General features: G+C 51.2%; 2 protein-coding genes across 3 annotated transcripts in view; one reads left to right on the plus strand and one right to left on the minus strand.

Moving 5' to 3' along the window:
- NXN (nucleoredoxin) overlaps positions 1-12634 on the plus strand; it is a gene marked incomplete at its 5' end in the record, with an annotated part of 35440 nt that extends 22806 nt beyond the window's left edge. Inside the window, 2 exons of the mRNA XM_034752556.1 lie at positions 432-556; positions 11457-12634. Coding sequence (XP_034608447.1) covers positions 432-556; positions 11457-11639 — 308 coding nt within the window. The remainder of the gene's footprint in view (positions 1-431; positions 557-11456) is intronic.
- A 4865-nt stretch (positions 12635-17499) lies between these two features.
- MRM3 (mitochondrial rRNA methyltransferase 3) lies at positions 17500-23202 on the minus strand. 2 transcript variants are annotated; one of them, XM_034752828.1, is made up of 5 exons: positions 22901-23198; positions 20064-20308; positions 19524-19628; positions 19275-19442; positions 18095-18833 (listed from the first exon to the last, which is right to left on the minus strand). In XM_034752828.1, exons 1-5 carry the CDS (start codon positions 23182-23184, stop codon positions 18256-18258), a joined length of 1380 nt encoding a protein of 459 aa, XP_034608719.1. In that variant the 5' UTR covers positions 23185-23198; the 3' UTR covers positions 18095-18255. The 2 variants fall into 2 exon arrangements, with proteins under 2 accessions (XP_034608720.1, XP_034608719.1); XM_034752829.1 differs by lacking the exon at positions 19524-19628 and having other exon boundaries at positions 17500-18833; positions 22901-23202.
- Between the last annotated feature and the right edge of the window lie 33 nt (positions 23203-23235).

The raw sequence follows: 23235 nt of genomic DNA on the forward strand, positions 1-23235 counted from the left end.
CCCAGCTCGTTCCATAGGGCTGCTGCTGTAGAGACTCACAAGTGGGCAAGCGCCTGAGCAGTCATCCCAAGGTGGACAGACGGGCGGAGGGGGGACAGGCAGTGTCAGATCCGCGTGCTCTCTGGTCTCCAAATGGCTGACTAGCTTCTCGGTGTGTGTTTGGCCCTGCGCTTCAGGGGAGCAAATGCTGCAATGTTTTGGGAGCAGGAGCTGCTCCTCCGGTAGGATTTATTTCCCAGGCTCATGAAAGTACGTTTCAGCTGCTCCCTAATTGCTACAAGGCCACACTGGCTTTGAAGTTGCTGCCACGTGTTCTGGCTCCTGTTTTCTCCATGGAATAAAGCCTCCCGTAACACAGGGTCTTTGGATCCGCTTGATTGTAACCTCCCTCTTGTGTTGCCTTTTTCTCTCCCGCTGCCCGTGCCCTGCAGATTCGGAGGATGACGGGGAGTCGGAGGCAGCTAAACAACTGATTCAGCCGATAGCAGAAAAAATCATTGCCAAGTACAAAGCCAAAGACGAGGAGGCGCCGCTGCTGTTCTTTGTGGCAGGAGAGGTAAGAGGGAGAGGAACTTCCTTGGCTTTATTTCTTCTGCTTTTTACATTAAGGGCCCGATTCTGCGGCTCTTAGACCTGTAATTCCCATTGAGGCCGGGAGTTCTGTGTGGGGCAGGGCTGCAGGACCAGGATTTTTATCAGCTACACAAGCATCTGCTTCTCTTTGGAAAGTAATTTGGGGGACTTCCTGCACGTCTTGTGAAGAGTGAGCTGACCTCCCACCCACCCTGGAGCACCTGCCCCCGAGGATCTCCTGGCACTTTACAGTCACTAATAAATACACGAATGTAGTACTTGTCCCCAGTATACAGGGGAGTAAACGGGCACAGAGCGAGCCTGGTACAGAACCCAGGAATCTTGGCTCCCAGCAGCCCGGCTCTAACCACTAGACACTGGTTTTTAACAAACCAATCAAAATAGCATTTTGGGAACACAAACTCCCCAGCTTCAGGCCTCTATTTGATAAAACTCAAACTAACCCCAGAAGTTTCCAAGCAGCCAAAGAGAGCGTGACACTCCTAGCATTCTTTAAATGTTTTGCCCTTAAGACGAATGGGGAAGTGGGGTTGGGAGGATTGCCGCACTGCAGGGGTTGTTGGCTTTGAAACTCCTCTTGTGCCAGTTTTCTCTTTGACTTTCCTATCAAATGAGGCCTGTGGTAACATAACATGGCTTGGGGCTGACTTCATGAACAGGTTGCTTGTATTCAGATGACAGCCTGGGGGCCAGGGCAGAGTTTTGAGGATAGAACCAAAGGGTTTTCTAGATTCTCAGATGTTGTTTAACTGATCGGAGACTCTCAATGCAAGACTCTGGTGTGACTTGTCCGTTCCTGACTTTCAAGCCACATGAGACTGTGGAGTAAAATCCCAAGCAGAGAGAGGCCCTTCCCTGGAGACATCGATAGGCAGGACAGAGCTCTAGCAAACAGGCGGTGGGGAACAGTCTTACTGTGCTTTTCAGAAGAGTGGCCTAGCTGGGACCTGACAGGAGCTCTCCATTTCTGATTCATAGGGGCCACTAATGCCTTTGCCCTCGCTGGATGAGGACTTGATGCAATCAGCGTGCACTCTCCCTCTGTCTGTGGGGTATGGAGGTGGGCGGGGGGAGTAGAGGTTGCCACCCACTGCAAGGAATAGAGACCGCTCCGCTGGTACTGAAGGTTCAGAGGCTAAGAATTCAGAGCCAGCATCTCAATGACTGGACTAAAGACGTAACATTTACAGGCTTCCCCTGATGGGGAGGGTGTGTTTGAATCAGAGAGTGATGTCATGTTGTTAATAGCCCTGCTTCACCCGCCTAGACTGCGCTGCTCTGGGGACTCAGTGCCCTGAGGGGAGATGATGCTTTAACTGGGAGAAGAAGCTGAGTGGCACTTGTTAATTGTGCTCTCTGTTTGCACCCCCCCGCAGCCACTCTGAAAACGTATAGGGCGGGCTGGTCAGGCCTAGGGCGGGCGGGAGTGTGTGTGAAATGCATTGCTCAGCACATCCCTTTGGAGCATCGAGCCAAACTGGCCCACTTCTGTTGAATGCGGCCCTGTAACAAAGTGTGCTCTAGTGGCCTCTAATTGGAGGCATTCCTGCGTGAGATTTATCGAGAGCTCCCAAGTGGAGCCGACAGCCCCGTGATGGATGTGTCTCTGCGGTCCAGCTTCTGTCTGTCTAGAGAAGGAGCAGTGAGCGTGTTCCTGGTGTCCTGGAGGGAAGCGCTCCTCCCTGGCTCTGCAGCGCGTTCGGAGCCGCAGGGACAGGCGGGTGTCCTGTCCAGAGGCGTCCCTGCTGTTCAGAGGTTTTGCAGATGGTGCCTCTGGCTGGCTGAGTACCGCATGTACTGGCAGCCTGCTGTGTGCTCCATCACATGCTGCGAGAGCCTCGCTGGCAGTGGGCAGGGTGAATTCTCTTGGTGTGCTGTCAGTGCATCATGCTTCCCCCCTCGCTGGGTGCAAGAGGTCCTTCGATCACATCTCGGTGACTCCAGGGTTGCACCAGGTTTCCCTTTACACTCTCTCCACAGCTCTGCATGGTAGGTGACCAGCAGTCCTCTGGCTGAGGTTGCTCAAATGTGATTCCTTCCTCAGCTGGCCAAAGAGGTTTCTGCAGGGCAATGCAAAGACCCTCCCTCTTCCTGGCCCTGCTCCACGGGCTGAGCAGGCTGCCTCGGATGTTCTATCATGGTCCTGAAAATGAACATAGGCAATTGGGGACTCCACGAGATTGGTGGGTCTCCAGCTTTCTGTCGGGTCCTGAGGTGGGGCCTTGGCTCTGAGCTGGATGACTCCTGGGCTCTGCGTAGTCCCTCTGCCAGGGCTGGCACTGAAGGAGAATGCGTTGGAAGTCTCCGGGGCACCTCATGAATATTAGAAACTGGCCAGCTGGCTTGGATCTAAAAAGAACTGACCTGAATCTTCCCCAGAGACTGACAGGAACCCAGGAAGGCTGGGGAGAACTAGGCTCCTTTCCCTGATCCCACTTCCTTGCACCTTTTGTGGGCACGTCTAGAAGTGGAAGCGCCAAAATACAGCGGCAGAGACAGGACGCCCCACAACTCCTAGGAGAGTCTGCGCACGAGACATGCAGCTGCATTTTTGGCTGCTGGACGGAACTTCCGAACTCTTGGAAGTTTGCTGGTTGCTGCTTCTAATACTAAGCCCCTCAGTATTTATTGCACAGACAGGAAACTTGGCAGGGCAGGCAAAGAGATGAACAAATGCAAACCAGCCTTTTCTTTCAGTCCTTGCTGGCTGCTAGGTGTGTCCGACCCCATTCAGCAATACCCTGGCATGGTGCGGCGCGCAGAGGTACTCCTTTAAGGCCCTGTTTTCTTGCTACACCCCAGCAGCACCAAGGGGAGGTCGGGATCAATACCTAAATCTTATTCCCTGGGGAGCTGGCAGCTGACCAAAGCAATTGCTGCAGTGCTACCACTTCCTCGGGCCAGTGTAGGAAAGGGGCTTTTGCGTTTGACACAGGCACCAGGGGCTGACTCCAGTGTGGGTGTGAGAGGATGCAGCTCCCGTGGGGATCACTGAGCCAGATTCAGTGACGTGACTAGCAGGGCACGTTGCAGGCCAGGTGGAAGTGATTTGGCATGCAGTGGGTGAACAAGAGGAGTGGGGAACTCGTGCGTAGCTTCTCTGCAAGCTGCATGTGGTCAGTGAAACAGCAACAAGCATAGGGCTGAGTGCTGGGAATGTCTAGGCCTAAGTTTGGGTCAGCACAACCCCAGCAATTTCACTGGCTGGCACAAGGGTGGCTGAGCGCAGCATTTGACCTTGCTGTGGGACCTTTCACGCTCCAGGCCTGTTTCCTTGTGTGTCCAGTGGAGACAGCATTTCCCTAGCTGGCTGGGGGCTGTGAGGATGGGGGCTTGTAGAAAGCCTAGAAGCCCAGTGGAAGGAGCTCAGTGTGAACAGATCTTGTCAGCCCTTTCCTAGCCTGTGCCGGTCAGGCTGTCACTGTAGGCTTGAAAATTACAAACATGTTTTAAACAAGGATTGGAAAATCCATGGTGCCCTTTAACTCCCCTGGCAGGGCCCAGGAGGAAGTGTCTGTGTCTCCCTTCCAGGCACCCAAAGCAGGCAGCTGTCCCAGGGAATTGCCGAGCATGGGGCAGGTGCAAAGCCTCCCATGGCTGTGTAACATACGTGCATGTGCCCAGTCCCCGTGCGCACACCCAGCCCTTAGTGCTCCCCTCAGGGCCGCATGGGGCCTGGAGCAAGTCAGTTCCCTCCTGAGCTCCATTGCACAAAGAGGGGAGCCTACTGTCCCACCCCTGCGGCTCCCTCCCCCACTCCAGGGGCGTGCGCTGCTCTCCGTGACACACACGTCCATCTCTCTCACACGCCGTACCCCGCCCCCACTAACATCACCCCCTCCCCGGCTCAGCCCGGCTCGCTGAATAACCTCCTTGTTGGAAAGGCGTGTATTAGAACGGTGCTGTGCTCGCGCCCCTCCCCTGTAGCCTTTGGAGCGTTTTCTTCCCTAGCCCTCTTGCTCGCTGGCAGTAGCTGAAACACTGATGCTTATTCATGCTGCTGCCAGCTTCCCAGCCTCTCCGAGTGGGGGAGCATCCTGAAAGTCCCATTCATCACCTTCTCAATAGCTCCGACTGCCGGCTCCATGGCCATCCCTGCATTGCCGGTGGCTCTGCTCAGCCCTGGCTCTGCAGCTCACAATGCGGCCTGCGCGGGCGCCGCCCACTTCTCTCCCGGCGCCTCTGAGGCCCATTTGCATTTATTAGAAGGTTGCAGTGGTTTTGCGACAGTCCAATAAAGGGTGGGAACTCCTGCCGCCTTGCGTCTGGGCTGGCTCTTGTGACTCACGAGCCGGCTTCGTCTTCAGGCCCATCAGCCGGTTCCAGGTCGGAAGAAGCGCAGGTTGGAAACGTCTGGGAAAATGCGGTGCTAAGACCCTCAGCAGTTTCACAGAAACAAAGCCGCAGAGACTGGTCAGTCATTCCTCCCCTGCCACATCCACCATCGAACTGGCTGCTCTCGAAACCCCCGGCATTATAAATTACCTTCCGTGGCTGGTCGCAGCTAAGTGCTACAGGCTACCCAGCTGACTAAAAAAATTTTTATTACCACTGTTGAAAAAATGACTCTGGAAAAAGGCCCAATTTCAGATGCTGCACATTCTGGGTTTGGCCACATTAACTGGAGCGCAGGAAAAAGCATCCTACTATGGTGCTTGGAGCCAGGAGTGAGAAATGAATCACTCCAGCCCTGGCTTTGTAATTCCGCAGCTCTGGCAGTGACAAATTGGTTTTTACCCTTTCCCCAGAGCTCTGATTTCCCTGCACGCATTGACCAAAATTAATGCAACCCCTGCTGCACATGCCCCCACCAAGCAGCGCTCTGGTTGGATTCATTACAGCCTCCGCGTGTGTCTGGGGACATCTTGGACGAGGCTCTATTGTTCCAGGATTCTCTCCAAAATATGTTGTTGAATTGTCATTCTTTAATTGGTTGTGTGCTCGCGTACCTTCCGCGAGCTCAGATGTCACGTCTGTTCCTTGGCTCTACGCCTCTGACATTTCACACCCTTCCATTCGTGCTTTGCTCTTCTCTGGCACCTTGTGTCCGATGATCACAAAGCATTTCACAAACCACAGCGATATTGGTACTGAAACCAGTATGATGGTTGGTACTACGCGATCTACCACAACTACGTAGATCTTCATACCCAGAACTGGAAGAGAACTCAGATTCCCCTGCTCCAAAAGCACAGGCCCTTACCATTTGAGTTAAAGGAGAATCTCCATTAGCAGCAATCAGCACAGAGCCCGTGTCACACAATTGATCTGTTCTGATCCCATCCAGCAGAGGACAGTCACATACACACATTGGCCAGCTCATTCTAGTACTATCCTGTTTTACAGAGGAGGAAACTGAGGCACGGAGCAGTCCGGTGACTTATCCGAGGCCACATAGTGACCCAGTGGCAGAATGGTGAATAGAACCTGGAACCTCCTAGCTTCTTGTCCTGTGCTGTAACCACTAGGTTACGCAAAGAGCAGGGCCATTAGGAAAATTACAGTTTGTACTAATACTAGTCAGGTGCGGTGGTGCGCAAATTTAATCCCATAAGAACGGCCATACTGGGTCAGACCAAAGGTCCATCTAGCCCAGTATCCTGTCTTCTGACAGTGGCCAGTGCCAGGGGCCTCAGAGGGAACGAACAGAACAGGGAATCATCAAGTGATCCATTCCTTGTCACCCATCCCCAGCTTGTGGCAAACAGAGGCTAGGGACACCATCCCTGCCCATCCTGGCTAATAGCCATTGATGGACCTATCCTCCATGAATTTATCTAGTTCTTTTTTGAACCCTCTTATAGTCTTGGCCTTCACAACATCCTCTGGCAAGGAGTTCCACAGGTTGACTGTGCGTTGTGTGGGAGGCTGAGGCTGGCGGATCGCTCAGGGATTCTGGGCTGCGGTGCTGATCAAGTGTCCGGTGCCACTGACAGCCTGGCCAGCAGGTGGCTGAAGGACTGGCTGGAACAACACGAATGACGTGTTGTGATCTGCGCTCTCTCTGTGAGGGCTGATGGACCGATTGATCAAGGTGACTAACTTTGTACCAGTTTGCTAGACGGACTTGGGCTATTCCACCCAGTGCCCACTGCCTCCCTCCCACTTGAGATGCATGTTGCCCTGGCTCTCCATGGAGCTTGGTCCACCCAAGTCCCAGGCTTGCAATCAGTTGCAGTCGGAGTGGGCAGTGGAGGCACTGTGCACAGGAGGGAGGGAGGGAACAGCGTTAGCTGGCAAAGGCTGAAGTATGTCGTGCGAGTACGTGCACGACTGTTCTAACATCTCTCTTGTTCTCTCATGCGTGTGCATGGTGGTGGCTGGGAGGGGGAAGGGGGCCGGTGGAAGGGAGTATCTATTCATGTCCTGGCTGGGGCAGGGTGGGTGGGTTAAGCAGAGCATTGAGAAGTGAACAGCAAATCCCTCCAGCCCTCATGGGTCGCCGAGAGGCTGTTGTGTAGCCTACAGCTGACTGGGCAGGCTTGAAGCAGCTAAAGAAACAATGGCTTTGTGCTGAGATTGGATTTCTGAGCTGGCATGCCATTCTCTCAGGACACGCTAGGCGAGAGCATCCTGGTGTCCTCGGGGAAGGGGGCCTTTACCTCTAGCTCCTTGCTTTTATCTCGGTAGCCTGGGTGGCACTGACTTGCTCTTGGAGCTTTCTTAGTTGCTCTCCTTGTCTTGTGACAGACAGTTCTGGGCAGAGGAGTGCAAACAAAGCCCACCTACTACTCAGAACTGGTAGTGGCTGCAGGGCTCAGATGAAACTTTCCTGCATCTCCTGCTTTTCTTTCTTTGGGCTTTATGCTCAGGGGCAGTTGGCCCCAGGGAGATCATTCCCACCCCCGCCCATTACAGCTGTCTCCGTTAAGGGTGGTGCAAAGTCTACAAGAGTATGGGGTGTTCTAGCTCAGCCATCCTCATTCCATCAGGCCACCCCACGGCGTGAAATCACTGCCGCAGTGAGTCTCCATTTGTTGGTCACCAGGAATGCTGCAACCAAGGCAGCTCAGTCCAGGACTTGGGGGGCTACTGTTTGGGCATAGAAATGGGCTCATCTCATGCTTAGCGCCTCTTGGCTAACTGCTGTAGCGCAGCCCAGGGGTAAACGCTGGCCACTGTCATTAGAGGAGCTGCTCCATCTTCATCTGAACAGTCAGCGCAGCACCTCATTAAGCACTGCATGATGGGATTTGTAGTCTCTCTGGGCTGCACCTCTGTATTACAGATGATGGCGGAGCAGTCAGTTCCATTGTTTGCAGCATCAGGCCCACCTACACACAGAAATTGTCCAGTATGAGGATGGGCAAAAACCCATTTTGCCGGTGCACGTTGCAGTGCGTGTTCGCACAGCAGCATGCTGTGTCGCTACAGTTGTGGGGCACTGGGAGTAGGTTTCCCAGCCCTCTGGCTCATACAGTAGTGAACAGGGCTACAGAGCCCCAGAGTTAGCCTTAATATTGGTGAGCGTCCCCTCAGAGAAGAGAGGGAACAAGACGACTAATGGGAATACAGATGAGAGAGGACAGATTGGGGTTGGATGACATGAGGTAAATAAGCCCAAATGATACCTAGGTCATGTCCACTTAGCGACCAGGGCCCCATAGTCAGTAGTTCAGTAAGTTCCCTACTAACAGGCTGCATGGTGGAAGTGGGTTATAGAGGGATCTGAATGAGGTCTGGCTGATGCTTGCCCAGGGGTCTCTTAGAGGGTGTTCCAGGTGGATGGACAGCAGCATGGAGGTGTTTGCGTGAGGAGGGGAGTGTCCAGACTGACCTGATGGGGGGAGAGGCACAATGCTGGGATAAAGGAGCTCCTTCCGTCTGCTTGCTCTCTAGGGATCTGCGTTTCCTTGGCTCAGATAAGGACTGCTTTGGAGGAGAGACGCGTGTCGGAGCTTTTTCTGCGTTCTGCAGTTTTGATTTGAGAAACCAGGGCCCAGTAGGAGAGGCTCTTCACCTTTATCTTCAAACACGTTGATCAAATCCAGGCAACTGGGGGAGACACCTGGCTGTTTGTCCGAATCAAGGGCTTGCTGCTACGAATTTCAACAGAGCGCATTTAGCAAAAGGCCTTTCCAGGGAGGTGTATTTGAAGGGAATTTGCCTGCAGAGAGAGCTGTTCTCTTTGTTCTGGCATTCGCTGTATCTCAGGAAAATAGATCAGAGGATCCAAGGCTCAGGATAGAAAAGACTTGTCAGGTTGTCATGTTCGTCCATTTCTCCACCATCACTAATCTGTCTCCTGCAGGATCTTTTCCAGGACTTGTCCAGTTTTAAATCACCCAGTGCTTCCACCACTTCCCTCGAGGGGCCTATTCTTCAGCTGTACAGTTCTGACCTTTCCTTCTTTCCCGCCTCTGCTCCTAGCTATCCCCTTCTCCCTAGAACTGCCCTAGACAATCAGCGTCTCTCCCGCCTTGGGGCTTAGACATGCCAAACACATGTAGGTGGTTATTGTATTCCCTCCACCCCTCAGGCATTACATAGCCACGCTGCACATAGTTGGGTCTTTTCATCTTCCCTCCTCCGTGATTGTTATTCCTGCTCTTCTCTGAGCTCCTTTCGGTACTGGTAACTGCCTCCCTCCGGGACGGGATGCTCGAGTGCTCTGCGGGAGTTGAAGGGCAGAGTGGGCTGATGAACCAGACAGGTGAAGATGAATACCTGGCAGCGCTGTCGCATGGGAACAGCGGGAGCTTGCAGCAGTGCAGCTAATGGCAGGTAGCGAGCAGCAGCCAGGATAGGGCACTGCTGCCTGCTCGTCAGTTACACTCCAGGATCCCAGGAGTGGGGGCGGGGGAGTGGAGCAAGCCTGGCAGCCTTGGGGGGATGCGCTGGTCTGCTGCATGGCTTCTCCTGTGTTTATAGGGAAACCTGCTGGAGAGTTTCAAACCTAGCTAAGTGGTAAGGGGGGTTGTGTTAAGTTAGATGGAACGTACGGACTAAAGGTGTTAACATAACCCAGTCACTGTCCAGCATTCAGCAAGGTTTGGGGCTGGCAGACAGAAACCTCCGCCAACTCACCATTAACAATCCTGTTAACCTTGTATCGAAGACAGAGCAAAGAAGGCAAAACAGGTAAAGCATTTGCAGTGTAAAGTGCTGGGAAAGGCTTTCATTTGAACCACATCCCTTGTTCCTTTTCCTTTAGCTGGAGAAGGCTGCCCCCCGTTGGACCGTCCCTCTGACGGTAACAAAGATGATAATGACTGTCCTTGGCGGGAAGGGAGAAATACGTTGGGATGGGCGAGAGCTGATGTTGCTGTTAAAGTCTGATCCTGGTCCTCCCCAGGTGGTGGTTGGGATTCAGCTGGAGATGGTGGAAGTGGTGATATCTGGGTTGCTCTCTCTGGCCGGGTCAGGACATTTCTCCGGATCATGATGATGAACCCCAGGGATCTCAGGAGATTGTGGGGGTGGCCACCATGAAGCTTGCTCCAGTAGCCAGTTTTTCTCACCAAAGTCTCTTTCTTTAACCCACAAAGAGAGTGGTGGGTCCAATAGCCCATCATTTTGTCCACCAATTTTGGTTCACTGATTTCTTGTTCCAAACTTTTCTTATTTACCAGGCATGATCTTAACACCGTCGATGAGTTCTGGCCCTAGGAATCTGAGTTGGGTCTCTGCCTTCTCCATCCAGGGGAGTGGGGGAAAACCTGACTCCCAGGCCTGTGCTGTAACCATTCAGAGCAGTGGTTCTCAGCCTTTTTTTACGTAGGGACCCCTAAACTTAAATAGATAAACCTGCAGACCCCCAACTCCTCCCTCATTATTTTGTTGCTCATAATTTGTTTCTCTTACGTTACTTTAATAGTTATCACAAATATTACTGTCGAGAAATTATTATTATTTGAACAGATCAACAACAAAACATAGCAAATCAAAATATTGACAGCTTACCTGATACGAATGCGATCCTTGGCCTTGTTTGGCAGCACACAGCTTGTCCAGTTGAGGGGTAATTTCAGTTAGACAAGTGCAAAGATCATCTTGAGCATTCATTCTTGAACAGTGTTTGATTTTTCGTGCTGGTGAGGGCAGAGAATCCATTTTCACATACTGAAGGTGCTTTAAATGATAAACTACAGCGTTCAAGGTGATGTATGGGCAGCGCCAAGTCGCTATTGACTTGAAATGTCAGAACATGGTGTGTCATTATTATGTAGGTGCTGGCACATTCACAGACACCCTTGATTATACTGGTGGATCCCAAGTTGAGAACCACTGCATTAGACCATACTCCTCTCTTTGTTGCCTGAGATCACTAATTATGTGGCAGTCCAAGGGCTGTCAAGTTGAAGAGTGAGGATCCCAGCCTTGCCCATGAGTCTGCATCTCCCACAGCCGTATGTGTGATGCAGAAGACTGGCCAAGTCCTAAGGCTGAACAGATAGTCACTGTTCAGTTTGACTACCTCAGAGTTTAGCTGTTACTACAGCTAAACCGTACACCAATACATGGTAATAACAGCTGCTTGTTAGTAAGGATGAGCAGGGCTGAAGCCAGAGAATTGTGATCCTGGTTTGGATTTTGATATCCATTCTCCCCCCACCCCCTCCGAATCTCAGGCCATTGTGCTCAGGGTGGGAGAGCCATGCGATTCGATCCCAGGTCTGGATAAACTGTGTTTGCTTGTTTAAAGCGTGAACTGTTTCAAGCCCTGTGGGGTTGGCTCGGTGCTTTGATTGGGGTGGGGCTGGGGTGCTGTTCCCTTTGGCTTGGTCACTGAGTCAAGCGTATTGTGCAGGGCCAGAGTTCTTCATGAAATGCGCAGCCTGGATGCTGTGTCACACCAGCCAGTTCTCCATCCCTTGGGCTTCATTCTCTTTGTTTATGGGCTCTTTCTTGCTGGCTTTCAGGATGACATGACTGACTCCCTGCGGGATTACACCAACCTGCCCGAAGCGGCGCCCCTGCTCACCATCCTGGACATGTCGGCCAGAGCCAAGTACGTGATGGACGTCGAGGAAATCACTCCTGAGATTGTGGAAGCCTTTGTGAGCGACTTTCTAGCGGACAAGCTAAAACCTGAACCCATCTGAGGGGCTTTCAGCACCGACAGACGTTATTTAAAACTAGGTCTCTTCCTCCGCTAGCAGAGTGCTCAGCGTGTTCTCTCGCACGACCCAGTACCCAGCCTTCCTGTGGTGCCTTGTTTTACGCAATGAATCCTCCTCCTAAGCAGACTCCTGGAGATGCACTTTCAGCAGGGAGTCGCTGGCATTTGGAGACTTTGCTTGTGCTTCATGGTGATATATTCTCTAATAACCAGGCCAGAACTGTTACCGTATTGTTATTTTATACACGGCACTAGCTAGCAGGCAAACGTTTTGCATGGTGTTCTTGCCAACTTAAGCATCAGGCAGTGGACTGGGGTTCTCGGGGCTCTTATATTACACTCCTCTTCTCCCTTCTCATCTTCACCCTTCTCTCCTCTGCCCAGCCCTTCCCAGACAGACAATGCCAATGAAGCAATAAGAGAATTCTCCACTTTGCCACACAACCTCCTTTCCCTCTTCAGTATCAGTGAGCCCACAGTGCCAAGTCGAAGTGTAACTGCTGAAAAGCTCCATGTGGATTGGTCATGATGCAGCAAAGGTCTTCCTCCTAGTTCAAGAACTCTTGTTTCTAGATTGTATTTAGCCTCCCGCCACCTCCATACCAAACACACAGCAGCCTTAGTTAAGTGTCAGTCATATGCGTTTGGGGGAAATCCCACGTACCCACCATACACCCCCCAACCCCGAGCCAAAAGGAGAAACAATGCAGGGCTGCCCTGATCCTCCTCTGCTGTTCTGACATTTTCTCATTCTCTCTTGCCCTTTTCTTTCCTCTCCCCCGCTCCCTGGTATGAAATGTCCTCCCCCTACATTAGTTGATTAAGATGTTCTTTGTAGCTGTTTCCCAAGCCCAGCCTTGATGGTGCTGTTCTAAACACAACCCCAAGCAGCTCAGCTGAGCCCCCAGAAAATTGAGGTTGTAAAAACTGTACATGGTGATTGGAACTTTGTAATAAAATAGTTACAGTCACCTGGTTCCTGGAGGTGCAGATTCCTCACAACAAAGCCATCGTTATGGCTGGGGTGAGGGTTTGGAGATGGGCCCGGGGGCAGGGGGGCTGAGGGAAAAGCATGTCTGGTGAAGACCTGCAGGCCTTACTCGCATGAGTAAAGGGTTTTGGTTTGGGGTCCTCACTGTGGCCTTTCTGTGCCCAAGGGGCTGCTGTATCAGTCTGTGGCTGGAACCAACCAACCTTGGTAGATCTTGGTGCTGTGTTTCATACAAAGAGTTTGTTGTTAAATTGGAACGTGACTCCTGATTGCTGCAGGTTACGGGTTTATCCCATGTAGCCCCTTGTTAGAAGCATTTAAACCAGGCCTTCCAGTGCTGGAGAGTCCAGGTTTTCTGCTTGAGCGGGTCAACGGACACTACTGTGAACAGCTCCAGCACATGGCACGCATGCACACCCATTCCAGATCGGGACCACACATCTCAAAGAACCTCCAGTTACAGTAAGTAACCTCCTCATAGACTCATAGACTTTAAGGTCAGAAGGGACCATTATGATCATCTGGTCTGACCCCCTGCATGCTGCAGGCCACAAAACTGTCCCTACCCCTTCCCTGGACTCTGCTGTTGAAGTCCCCAATCCTGTGTTTTAGTGACTTCAATTGGCAGAGACCCTCCTGCTAGTGGTCCCTGCCCCATGCTGCGGAGGAAGGCGAAAAACCTCCAGAGGCTCTTAGAGATCCTGCTGTGTTCTTCCAACCAACCGTGTATTTTGGAGCTGTGGCCTCTCCTGGATTGGTTAGTTCATCCATGAGCTCTTTTCCTTACATTGACCAAGCAGTGACAGTATTAGAGGGCTCTGGGGTATCCCAGAAGCCAGTGGAATCTGAGCTGTAAGGTGGGAATATGTATAGTAGAGACATACACAGACACCCCGCTGTGTATCAACGCAGTGCACGCTCTGAACAGCTGAGGAATGGAAGAAAAATGCTAACCTGGAAACAATGCCATGTGCTGCTACAGCCCCTTCCATCCACGTAGGTCCCAGGGCCTTACCAACGGGCGGTAGGTAGGTTAGAGTTGTTGGCCGCGTTTCACAGAGGGAGAAGCAGTTTACCGAGAAGGGAAGTGACTTGCCCAACATCTGTAGTGAGTTGGTGGCCCCATCCCAGCAGGCTTTCCCAGTCCGTGGGGGAGAGAGCTGAACATTTGTGTGTTGGGTGCCTCATGAAATGGTGATGTCTGGAGGCCTTGCACCTGTGTGTGTATGTAAATGCACAGCTGGAGAGAAGGGATTATTTTGAAGTTGTTAGTTGCTGCGTCCTCACCCTCCTGAAGGAGGCGCTATTGTCCCCACTTTACAGGCCAGAGAGAGGGAAAGAAAGTGGTAGAGCAGCACTAGGCCAGCTGCCTGGACTTGCGGGCCCCTGCTTAATTTGCCAGACCACGCTGCCTTTCATAACAAATCAGTGGCTGAAAGCTGGACTGAGAGTCCCTGTAGGCATTTCCTCAGTCATGTAGCTCTGTCGGTGATCATTTCCTTTAACAAACCTACATGCGTCCTTGGGGAGGGGCGTGTTGGGGAGCCATGTGGTGGTTTGTGTGTGTTGAATAGCTGGGGGCGTGCAAACTGCTGCTGCTTTCCCCTTCAGCCCATTTGTCACTTATGGCAGGATTGTAGCCTCCCCTTTTATCCATGCTACAACAACCTACTAAGGAAGGAGCTTGGAAAGCCAGCCAGCTGCGTGAGAGAGAGGAGTCGTATCAATCTAGACAGCACAGACAGTGCTTCAGGGCCTGTATTTTATTTAGTGATCATTAACTAGGCAATGAATAACTCAAAAAGCAGCAGGATTGGCTTTTGAGTTGGAGACAAACACTGCAGACAATTAAGCCGAAGAGGGATTGGTGGTTGGTGGCATCGATCTGGGTTCTGGTCAAGGTGCTAATGTCCATTGTGCTAGGTGCTGTACAAATACCACGTCAAGCCTGTCAAGTGTGACTCCAACCCAGGGGGGAGGCACTGGAGCCTGTTGCGCTGCGGGCTGCTCAACAGCCAATGAGATGGGTCAGTCCAGGTACCAGAGACCAGGCTGCGCACTGGGCAGCAGAAAGGTCTAGCAGCCCTGGTCCCAAGCTGCTGGGTGTGACCGAACAGTCCCGTGCACTAGAATTCTCCACTTGTCCCTCAGGCTGGTCTGTCCGTGTGGCAGTCAAAACGTGGGGTGGGGAGGTCTGCCCCCAGTTGGTGCTTCAAGAGGATTTCTGTCTCTGCAGCTGCTACTCAGGCACCTTTCTCTAGTGCTCTCAGCCCTGAATCACTCAAAATACACCCTTGTAAGTGGAATCTGCAGCAAAATACCAAAAAGTAATTTAAAATCCACCAGGGGAAGGGGGGTGGTAAGTGAGAAATTCTGCAGTCCTGAAGTTTTGACCAAAGCTGCATGCACAGAAGTGGCTGACAATAGGCTTGTCTAAGCAGGGTAATTGCTTCCAGATCCCATTGCCACCTGGTGCATGTTCTGTTTCCATCGCATGGGTTTCTGGTGCTTTAGGGAGAGGATGGTGTCTATGCAGTTTGAATGAGAATCACAATAAGGCGCTTAAATGGGATATGGTTGGTTCATGCAGCACTGGCTGATTCTAGACATTAGGTTAGGAGCAAAAACCCCATCTGGCAGAGGCTGCTCAGGCTCCCAGAGTAGGACTGTAGGTGTAACGCTGAGTCCATGAAATAAAATCACTTAATATGGGGTATGTTGAAGTGACTGCGGCACCTACTCAACTAGGGCTAAAGTGAAGTGTAAACGTTTGTGTCAACCTGGCTCTTCCCCTGGCCAGGGCTGGCATCTGGTTCGGAGGAAGGAGCTGTTTTCCCGCTGATGCACTTTCCGTCTTGATACTGGCAATGCCTTTGAACGGGGCTGTGTTAAATGCTCCCTTCCAACAAAGGAAAGGTTGGATCAGGATGTGCCTAAGGGAACAACCACATTCTTTCTCCATGTATTTATCGAGCATCCAGTTCCCAGGATGGCTCTGTGCCAAAGGAAATGGTGGGCCACTGCTAAATCATTGTACGATCATGACAGCCTCTGAAACTTTGGGTTTTTAATATGGACTAAGATAGAAAGGGATCTCTTAGCAGCAGCTGGTATTGTAGCTGGAGAGCTCACGCTCTAAACAAACCGTTTGAAGAAGTTGGAGAAATAATGTAGGGCACCAAGGGGCGTAGTTCCCAAAGGGCTTCTTGCTGCTCCTCGGTGCCAGGACCTGATAGAGCTTGGAGAGCCTAAGTCCACTGGCATGTGATCACCCAGGGCCAGGTTTACAACCTCCTGCTCCCAGATTGAAGGGGGTGGCCCAGCTCTTAAGAGAATCTATTTTTTGGATTTCTCCTCCTGCACAGCCCAGAGCCTGTCTGCTGGATGGGGAAGAACCCAAGGCATTTCCCATAGAATGGGACTCTTTCTGCAGTTCTTTCCCTCCTCACCTCCTCTTTCTTCTTCTCCTTCACTCCCCCCCCCCTGCCCCTTTCTTTCAGAGTTTAAATCTGTGCCTTGGGGGCACTAGGAACAACTCTGGTCCCCACACAGGCTGCATTCATGACAAATACTGCCACCTTCTGGCAGAAGGCTTAACCTCCGACTTAAATTAGAACACAATGCCGGGAGCTAAAATTGAGGATTAAACTCTAGCAAAGAGTGTTTGATGGCAGAATTGGAAAACTGACAGTCTTTGCAGGGACAGCACACCCCCCTAATTGTGCCACAAAGCGTCACCCAGCGAAGCCTGTATCACGCATAAGTACCTCCACCATGTCTGTCTGCTCTAAGGGCTAACATCCTGCTGGTTTGTCCCTGGCCTCTTGCTAAGGTTGGTGTTTACTGAACCAGTGTTGATGTTACTAAGGAACTCCATTAACTGGAATAGCTTCCTGTCCCCTGCACCAGCAGCTGTGTTCACCTCCCACTTCCTTTGCCAAATCTGGATGGGGCATGAAGGTCACAGTAGGAATTTTGCAGCTGCAAGGGTAACAAGATTTCCCACAGACCAACAGTGTCTGTGACAGACTTGATCTATAGAGTTTTGTGGGTATGTTTCACCGTTTCAAATGTCAGGACTCTGCATCCCTCCAATGTGCTACTTCTCTTGCCTCCCGTTAGCCTATCCTGCTGACAGCGGGGACCACAGATTTAGGGGCAAGTGGAGGAAGGGAGCTTTTGAACTGATTTAAGCTATTACCATGAACGCAAACAGCTGTCGGTGCTTTATCACATTCTTCACCATGTTTCTTTGTGTAAACCTACATACACAGGGCCCAGGATTATGGGAAAGGGGGAAAAATACCACCAGCTGTTGCCCTCCACTCCAGCACCTGCAGTAGGACCTCCACCAGGAGTAGTTTTAAGGGATACAATGGAAAGTTTGCTGGCGGGGACCTGGCCCAAAGCAGCGCTGCAGGAAGAGATAAAAGCCATTACACTGGAACTGTTTAAATAACGCACAAGGCTGCATGAACAAACAGGCCTGGGGAGAGAGAACTGCATTCCACAGAGCAGCTATGGCAATTCACCGAGCCAGTGGGCCCCCTGCCATAACTGATTAGCCACTTCACGTCCTCACTGGGGGGTTTACAGAGCACTAGTGACACTACATTCCAATGGATTTTACTGCCAGCTGCTGACACTTCAATACAGAGGTTTTTCCCCTACTGAAAAGGAAGCCAGGGGTGTTTTTTCTTCTGTGAGAACCACATCTCGAGCCCTTGTACAATACAACTTACACTTCATCACTGCTGCACTGGCTCTTACCTTCCCCCCGGCCCTGTAAAGCCACATGAAGGTCAGCTGCATTATGGGCAAACCAGCATCCTCTGCCTTACAACGAAGGAGAGAACCTCTGGGGCCCTGGTGAGAGACTCCCTCCTGCCCTGTTCTTCAGGATGGGGGAGTCACCCACCCCAAGAAAAAGAGTCCCCTTAGGAGAACTGTCTGTAAACTACACCTGATTGCACAACCTCTCCTTTGCTTTTCCTACTCCCAGTAATGCGAGTCACTGGAAGCTAGCTTGGTGTACAAGGGTCAGAAGCGAGAAAGCGGGTGTGTGTTATTGCTCAACAGATAGCACCAAACCCAACCTCATTTCAGAGGTGGGGGAGCAGGCCTGGATTTGAGGACTTAAGCTCACTTGATAGGGACTTTAACTAAATCACTCAAGGGCTGTGTTAGCAATTGCTAATTCTTTTGACTACCTCTAAAAATGGCTCTCTGCTAACCCCCTTATGGCATTCCTAGGGAACAGGTCAGAGCAGCAGGTGCAAAGGCCTGCTCTCTCCAAAGCCTACACCTTGATGGAAGCTGCAGGTAAGTGTGGCCCTTGGAGTCCCAAAATTTGGGCACACTGCCCAGAGTTTCATGTGTTCACTAATGCTAAGGGGCATCAAGTGCAGAAAATGGGCACTCTGTGGAGCCTCTGGGTGTTGAACATGGGCATGGACCTCTCGGGGGCAGGTCTGTTTTAACAGCTGTGCAAGTGTAAACTGAATAGCAGTTACAAAACCTGTGATTTTATTGATTCCCCTGCAAGCTGCCTGCATGGGAACATACAGAAGAGGAGGCTCTGTCTCTTCAGAATGGTCTCCTGCACAGTTTAGCCCAAGGCAGGGAACTTCTGTCCTTTGCTCTCTTGCTTCTCTCTCAGCTGCAATTGTCTCTTCCCCTCAAACAACAGGATGCTCGCGGCCATGGCTGAGTTCAAACTGTCCACGCCTGGGACCACAGGAATAATCAGTCTCTTCCCCCCGGTGCTCTCTGCTAGCCGAAGTGCTTCTGTGCTCAAACCATGGGTCTCCCCACCAATCACCACTGCTGCTGCTGGCGCCCGTGTCCAGTTCTCGTGGTAACATTGAGTGTCAAGTTCTGGGAACCAGGCCTCATCTGTTCCCTGCTCCTCCTCTTCGCTCTCTGAATCAAAAGCCAAGTCCTCTCTGCCTATCGGAGCCTTCAAGTTGTGAGGTCTGGAAACCCAACCATAGCTGCTGGCCTTTCCCGACCCATCCTCCATCTTGTCCTGTGTTCTTGGGTCATGGCTGTCGGCCACGTAGACCTGTGTGTCTGTGGGAAGATAGTCGGAAATGGATTCCCACTCCAGATTGGCAATGATGGGCAGGCGGAAGTGAGCCCCCATGCCTGCACGAAGCACTTTGGGCTCCCACGGATCCACGCAGCCTGTAATAGAAAACAGTGAAGGTGCAAGGGCTCCACAAGAATATGCATTCAGCACCTTGTGCCAGTGAGAGAGCACATCAAAGGAGAATGCTTAAAAGCTCCCTGGGGCAAGCCATCCTCTGAAACAGCCAGGAGGGGTTATATGGGCCTATGGGACGGTGGCAGCCCACAAATTGGAAAGCTAACCTCTCTTAGCTCCCTCAGTATGCAGTTATTGATGGGGCGCTGTATTTATGAACCTGCCTTTGTTCTAGGCCCCTAGACTTGCTAGGTATCATGGGAGTATCCACAGAAGGTCCAACACACTGAGCTGTTGTGTATTTCCATCCATATCAAGTGAAATCTCATCACTTTTCCAAACGATTGATTTTTTCATTAAACTCTCCTGACCCCACAGCTGAAGTCATCACAGACTTCTGCTCTCCAGAAGGAGGGGCCTACCTTTGGTGAGCAGCACTTTGCTGCAGCCTGCTCCAGCTGCAGATCTCAGTATAGTCCCCAGGTTTCCTGGATCGCGGAGATTGTCACAGATAAGGGACAGGGGCAGCCAATTCCGTTGCTGGACAGCTGGGTAAGTCATCTTGGTATGGTCAGGTCTGGAAAAGATTCCTGAGGAAACAAAGGGGGAGAGGCCCCTTGGCAAATGAGACTCGAAGGCTTTTCTGACACAGCACGGCCCTTGGGATGCATCTGTTTTAATCACTTCTGATTTAACCGATACTTTTGTGGTGGAACCGGAAGTACTGAAGATCGGGTGAGGAGCAGTACTGCTGGAGTCTGCGTAAGACTCTTTTCCTAGTAAAGTAAAGACTGAAAGCATCATTTAACACCCCCCCCCCCCCCCCCATGGGCATCATCACCTCAGAGATTGTAGGTGCCATTTTTCCACAGGCCACAGCAGAATACCTGTATCACCAGGCACCATCAAGGATGTCAGTTAGACACAGGCCTCAGAGCCACCATGAGAGTGCCAATCATCTTCCAAGCTTTGAGGAGGTCTATTGAAATGTCCCCTCCTCAAGTGGAGGGGCAGGTGTCAAGATGGTCTCTCACATCAGTTTGAGTGGAAGCAGAGAAATCCTTTCTCTAGCCAATTCTACTGGACACCGTGTCACTGGCATGCAGGAATAGGCTAGCAAAGGGACAGTCAAGTTGTATTTGTCACTACATTTATTTTAATAAATGCTAAGTGCAGCTACCCTTTGTTTACTATTTCTAAAGCAAACTTACCTATCAGCCCTTGAGGAGTTATGAGGTCAGACCAGTTCTTAATGTCTTCAAACTTCACCTTAACTAGAGTGGTTTTCTTCAGCTTTTCCTCAGGCAGTTCCTTCAGGTGCCCCACAGTACTGAAGAAGAGAGTCTGGGGCACTGCTCCAGCGTCCAGGGCATCCTTGATAAGTCTCTGACCCTCCAGCAGAATCTTCCCATGCTGGTCGCGAAACTTCTTCGACTTGGCAATTGTCACCACTTTTCTACAGAGAAGATGACCAGTTAAAACTGCTGGGATGTTAGTAACATCTCTGGTCTGCTTTGAAGTTTGCCACTTGCAAATGGGGGGTGTCACTCAAAACTTTCCTGGACTCAATATTATTCCTTCTGTCCAATGATTGTCTGCATACATATTTTAGAGAGGCTGCAGCTAGTCCTGATATTGTATGGGATCAACTATTCTCACCCTTATTAATCTCTACAGCAGGATCAATATAAGGCAATGGTTCTCAACCAGAAGGGGGTGCAGGAGCCAAACTTTCTTGGGGGCCTTGCATTGATCTGCTTTTCAGTACCGAACAAGCCCAAATTTCTCAAGGACTGACAGTAGCAGCACTAATACAGGTAAGGAGTGTTTTTATAATACCATTTGACTTGTATTTTGAAGTAAGTAATTTCAGGTATCTCCTGAACAAACTCATTAGCAACAGTAGGTGGCAGTATCCTTCGCTATTCTAAAGGGAGAGGGGCCACTGCCAATATTAAAAAAAAAAAAAGGGGGGACATAATTCAAAAAAGGATTGAGAACTCTAAGGGATTTATGAACAGACACAGAAATGGGACTCTGAACAGACACTGACCATAGAGTACCGTGTTAGCAAATTCTTTGCAAGTGCTTTAGCTGAAATCTTAATAGTGACGTGGAAAAATGCCAAAGCAAGAAGGCTCATGCACCGGCAGGCAAGCACCAGAGTCAGAAACTTGGTGCCTCTCCCAAGAGCTGACAGAAGAATTTCACATATGTAGCATATTAAGGCTTTGTTCTGCTCTTACCATAACAGCTGAGGTTTTGAAAATTGTTCCCTCTACTGTCAGGACTTACTCTGACATAGTGAATTTCGCCACTGGCCCCAGTTTCTCTCTTTCCATTATTTCATGTAGATGTTTATTATGGCAGTGCCAAAGGGCCAGGCCCCATTGTGCTAGGAGCTGTAAAAAACAGCAAAATAAACAGTCCCTGCCCCAAAGAGCTTCCAGTCTAAACAGACAAGACAGACAGTGGGTAGAAGAAAGGATTTAACACGAGCAGAGTGAACAATGTGAAGGCAGCAAACATCCTGCTCGTTCCATGACTTGTTTTTTTTAAGCCTAAGTAAAAAAAACTAAAGTGAAGCAGGGTGATGGGGACAAGGCAGAGGAAAAGAGAGTAAAAGCAACGGGTGGAGTGAATGGTTCATGTATGCACTCAAACATGGAGCTGGCATGCTCCACATTTGGTGGCAACACAATTGAAATCATTACTTGAAGCCAAATGTAAAAACCTCACTTGTGCACTAATAACTTGGAGACTTGTTGTGATTTAGCAGATAGTTAAAATTGTGATTACTTATTAGCCTTGATGATGTAAGTCTGAATATTGCATTGACTATTTGAAAGGAACACTGATTTTTACAATGAGTTTTTGCACAAGAAGAACATAAGAATGGCCATACTGGGTCAGACCAAAGGTCCATCTAGACTAGTATCATGTCTGCCAACAGTGGCTAATGGCAGGTGCCCCAGAGGGAATGAACCTAACAGGTAATGATCAAGTGATCTCTCTCCTGCCATCCATCTCCACCCTCTGACAGACAGAGGCTAGGGACACCATTCCTTACCCATCCTGGCTAATAGCCATTAATGGACTTAACCACCATGAATTTATATAGTTCTCTTTTAAACCCTGTTATAGTCCTAGTCTTCACAACCTCTTCAGGCAAGGAGTTTCCACAGGTTAACTGTGCGCTGTGTGAAGAACTTCCTTTTATTTGTTTTAAACCTGCTGCCCGTCAGTTTCATTGGGTGGCCCCTAGTTCTTGTATTATGGGAACAAGTAAATAACTTTTCCTTATTCACTTTCTCCACTCATGATTTTATATACCTCTATCATATACCCCCTTAGTCTCCTCTTTTCCAAGAGGAAGAGTCCTAGCCTCTTTAATCTCTCCTCCCATGGGACCCGTGCCAAACCCCAAATCATTTTAGTTGCCCTTCTCTGAACCTTTTCTAGTGCCAGTATATCTTTTTGAGATGAGGAGACCACATCTGTACACAGTATTCAAGATGTGGGCATACCATGGATTTATATAAGGGCAATAAGATAGTCTCCATTATACTTTCCAATACCTACAACCAGAAAACAGGACCATTCAGTGCTGGAGTCTGGCTTACTGCTTCGGATTCATTGCCAATTACATTCTGCCCACCCCGGTGCCCACAACTCAAGTAGCACAGAGCTACTCCATGGGCCAGCAGGTACCTTGGCCTGGCAGCAGATGGCGGCAGTCTGGGTGTGTGTGTGTGTGGGGGGGGCGGACGGGCTATGGCACCGGCAATCTGCCCGGGTGCTGCGCGATGCGTCTGTCACTGGGGAAGGAGCCCAGGGAAACTGGGGGGGGGGGGGGAGGCGCGAGCTGTCCGTTCAGATGTTTCAGGGTAGCAGCCGTGTTAGTCTGTATCCGCAAAAAGAACAGGAGTACTTGTGGCACCTTAGAGACTAACAAATTTTGCTGTCATGGTAACGGTGTCCGGGACCCCTGGGGGAGAAGCGGATTCGGGGGTGGGATGGGGGGGCGGGGAGCGCCGCAGGGCCTTACCCCAGCCGCCTGTCTCCGGGCTCCGCCTTCTCGAAGCGCAGCTCCTGCCCGGCCGGGCTCTTCTCCGGGGCCGGCCACAGCCGGGCTCCCTTCGGCTCCGCGGGTTCCCGCCCGGCCGGGGCGGCCGCTCTCTGCTCTTTGCGCGGGGGCAGCACGCGGACCGGGCTCCGCCTCAGCGCCCGCACCCAGCGCCGCCCCGCAGCCGCGCCCGCCCCGGCTCCTCCCGGCTGAGCCCGAAGCAGCGCGGCGGCAGGACCCAGCGTGAGACGCCTGAGCGCCGCCATCTTGCCCTGACACCAGGTGACCCCGGCCGGCCGGATATCCGGCAGCGCACG

The sequence above is a fragment of the Trachemys scripta genome, chromosome 18, assembly GCF_013100865.1.
Source record: "Trachemys scripta elegans isolate TJP31775 chromosome 18, CAS_Tse_1.0, whole genome shotgun sequence".
Taxonomy (NCBI): domain Eukaryota; kingdom Metazoa; phylum Chordata; order Testudines; family Emydidae; genus Trachemys; species Trachemys scripta.

Excerpts from the sequence above, each read along its gene's own strand:
- MRM3 (XM_034752828.1), bottom strand. The coding sequence starts at position 23,184 with ATGGCGGCGCTCAGGCGTCTCACGCTGGGTCCTGCCGCCGCGCTGCTT. Across the intron at positions 20,309-22,900 it reads CCCGGAGACAGGCGGCTGGG|AAAAGTGGTGACAATTGCCA; the intron begins GTAAGGCCCTGC and ends TCTTCTCTGTAG. Across the intron at positions 18,834-19,274 it reads CAAAGTGCTGCTCACCAAAG|GCTGCGTGGATCCGTGGGAG; the intron begins GTAGGCCCCTCC and ends TTTCTATTACAG.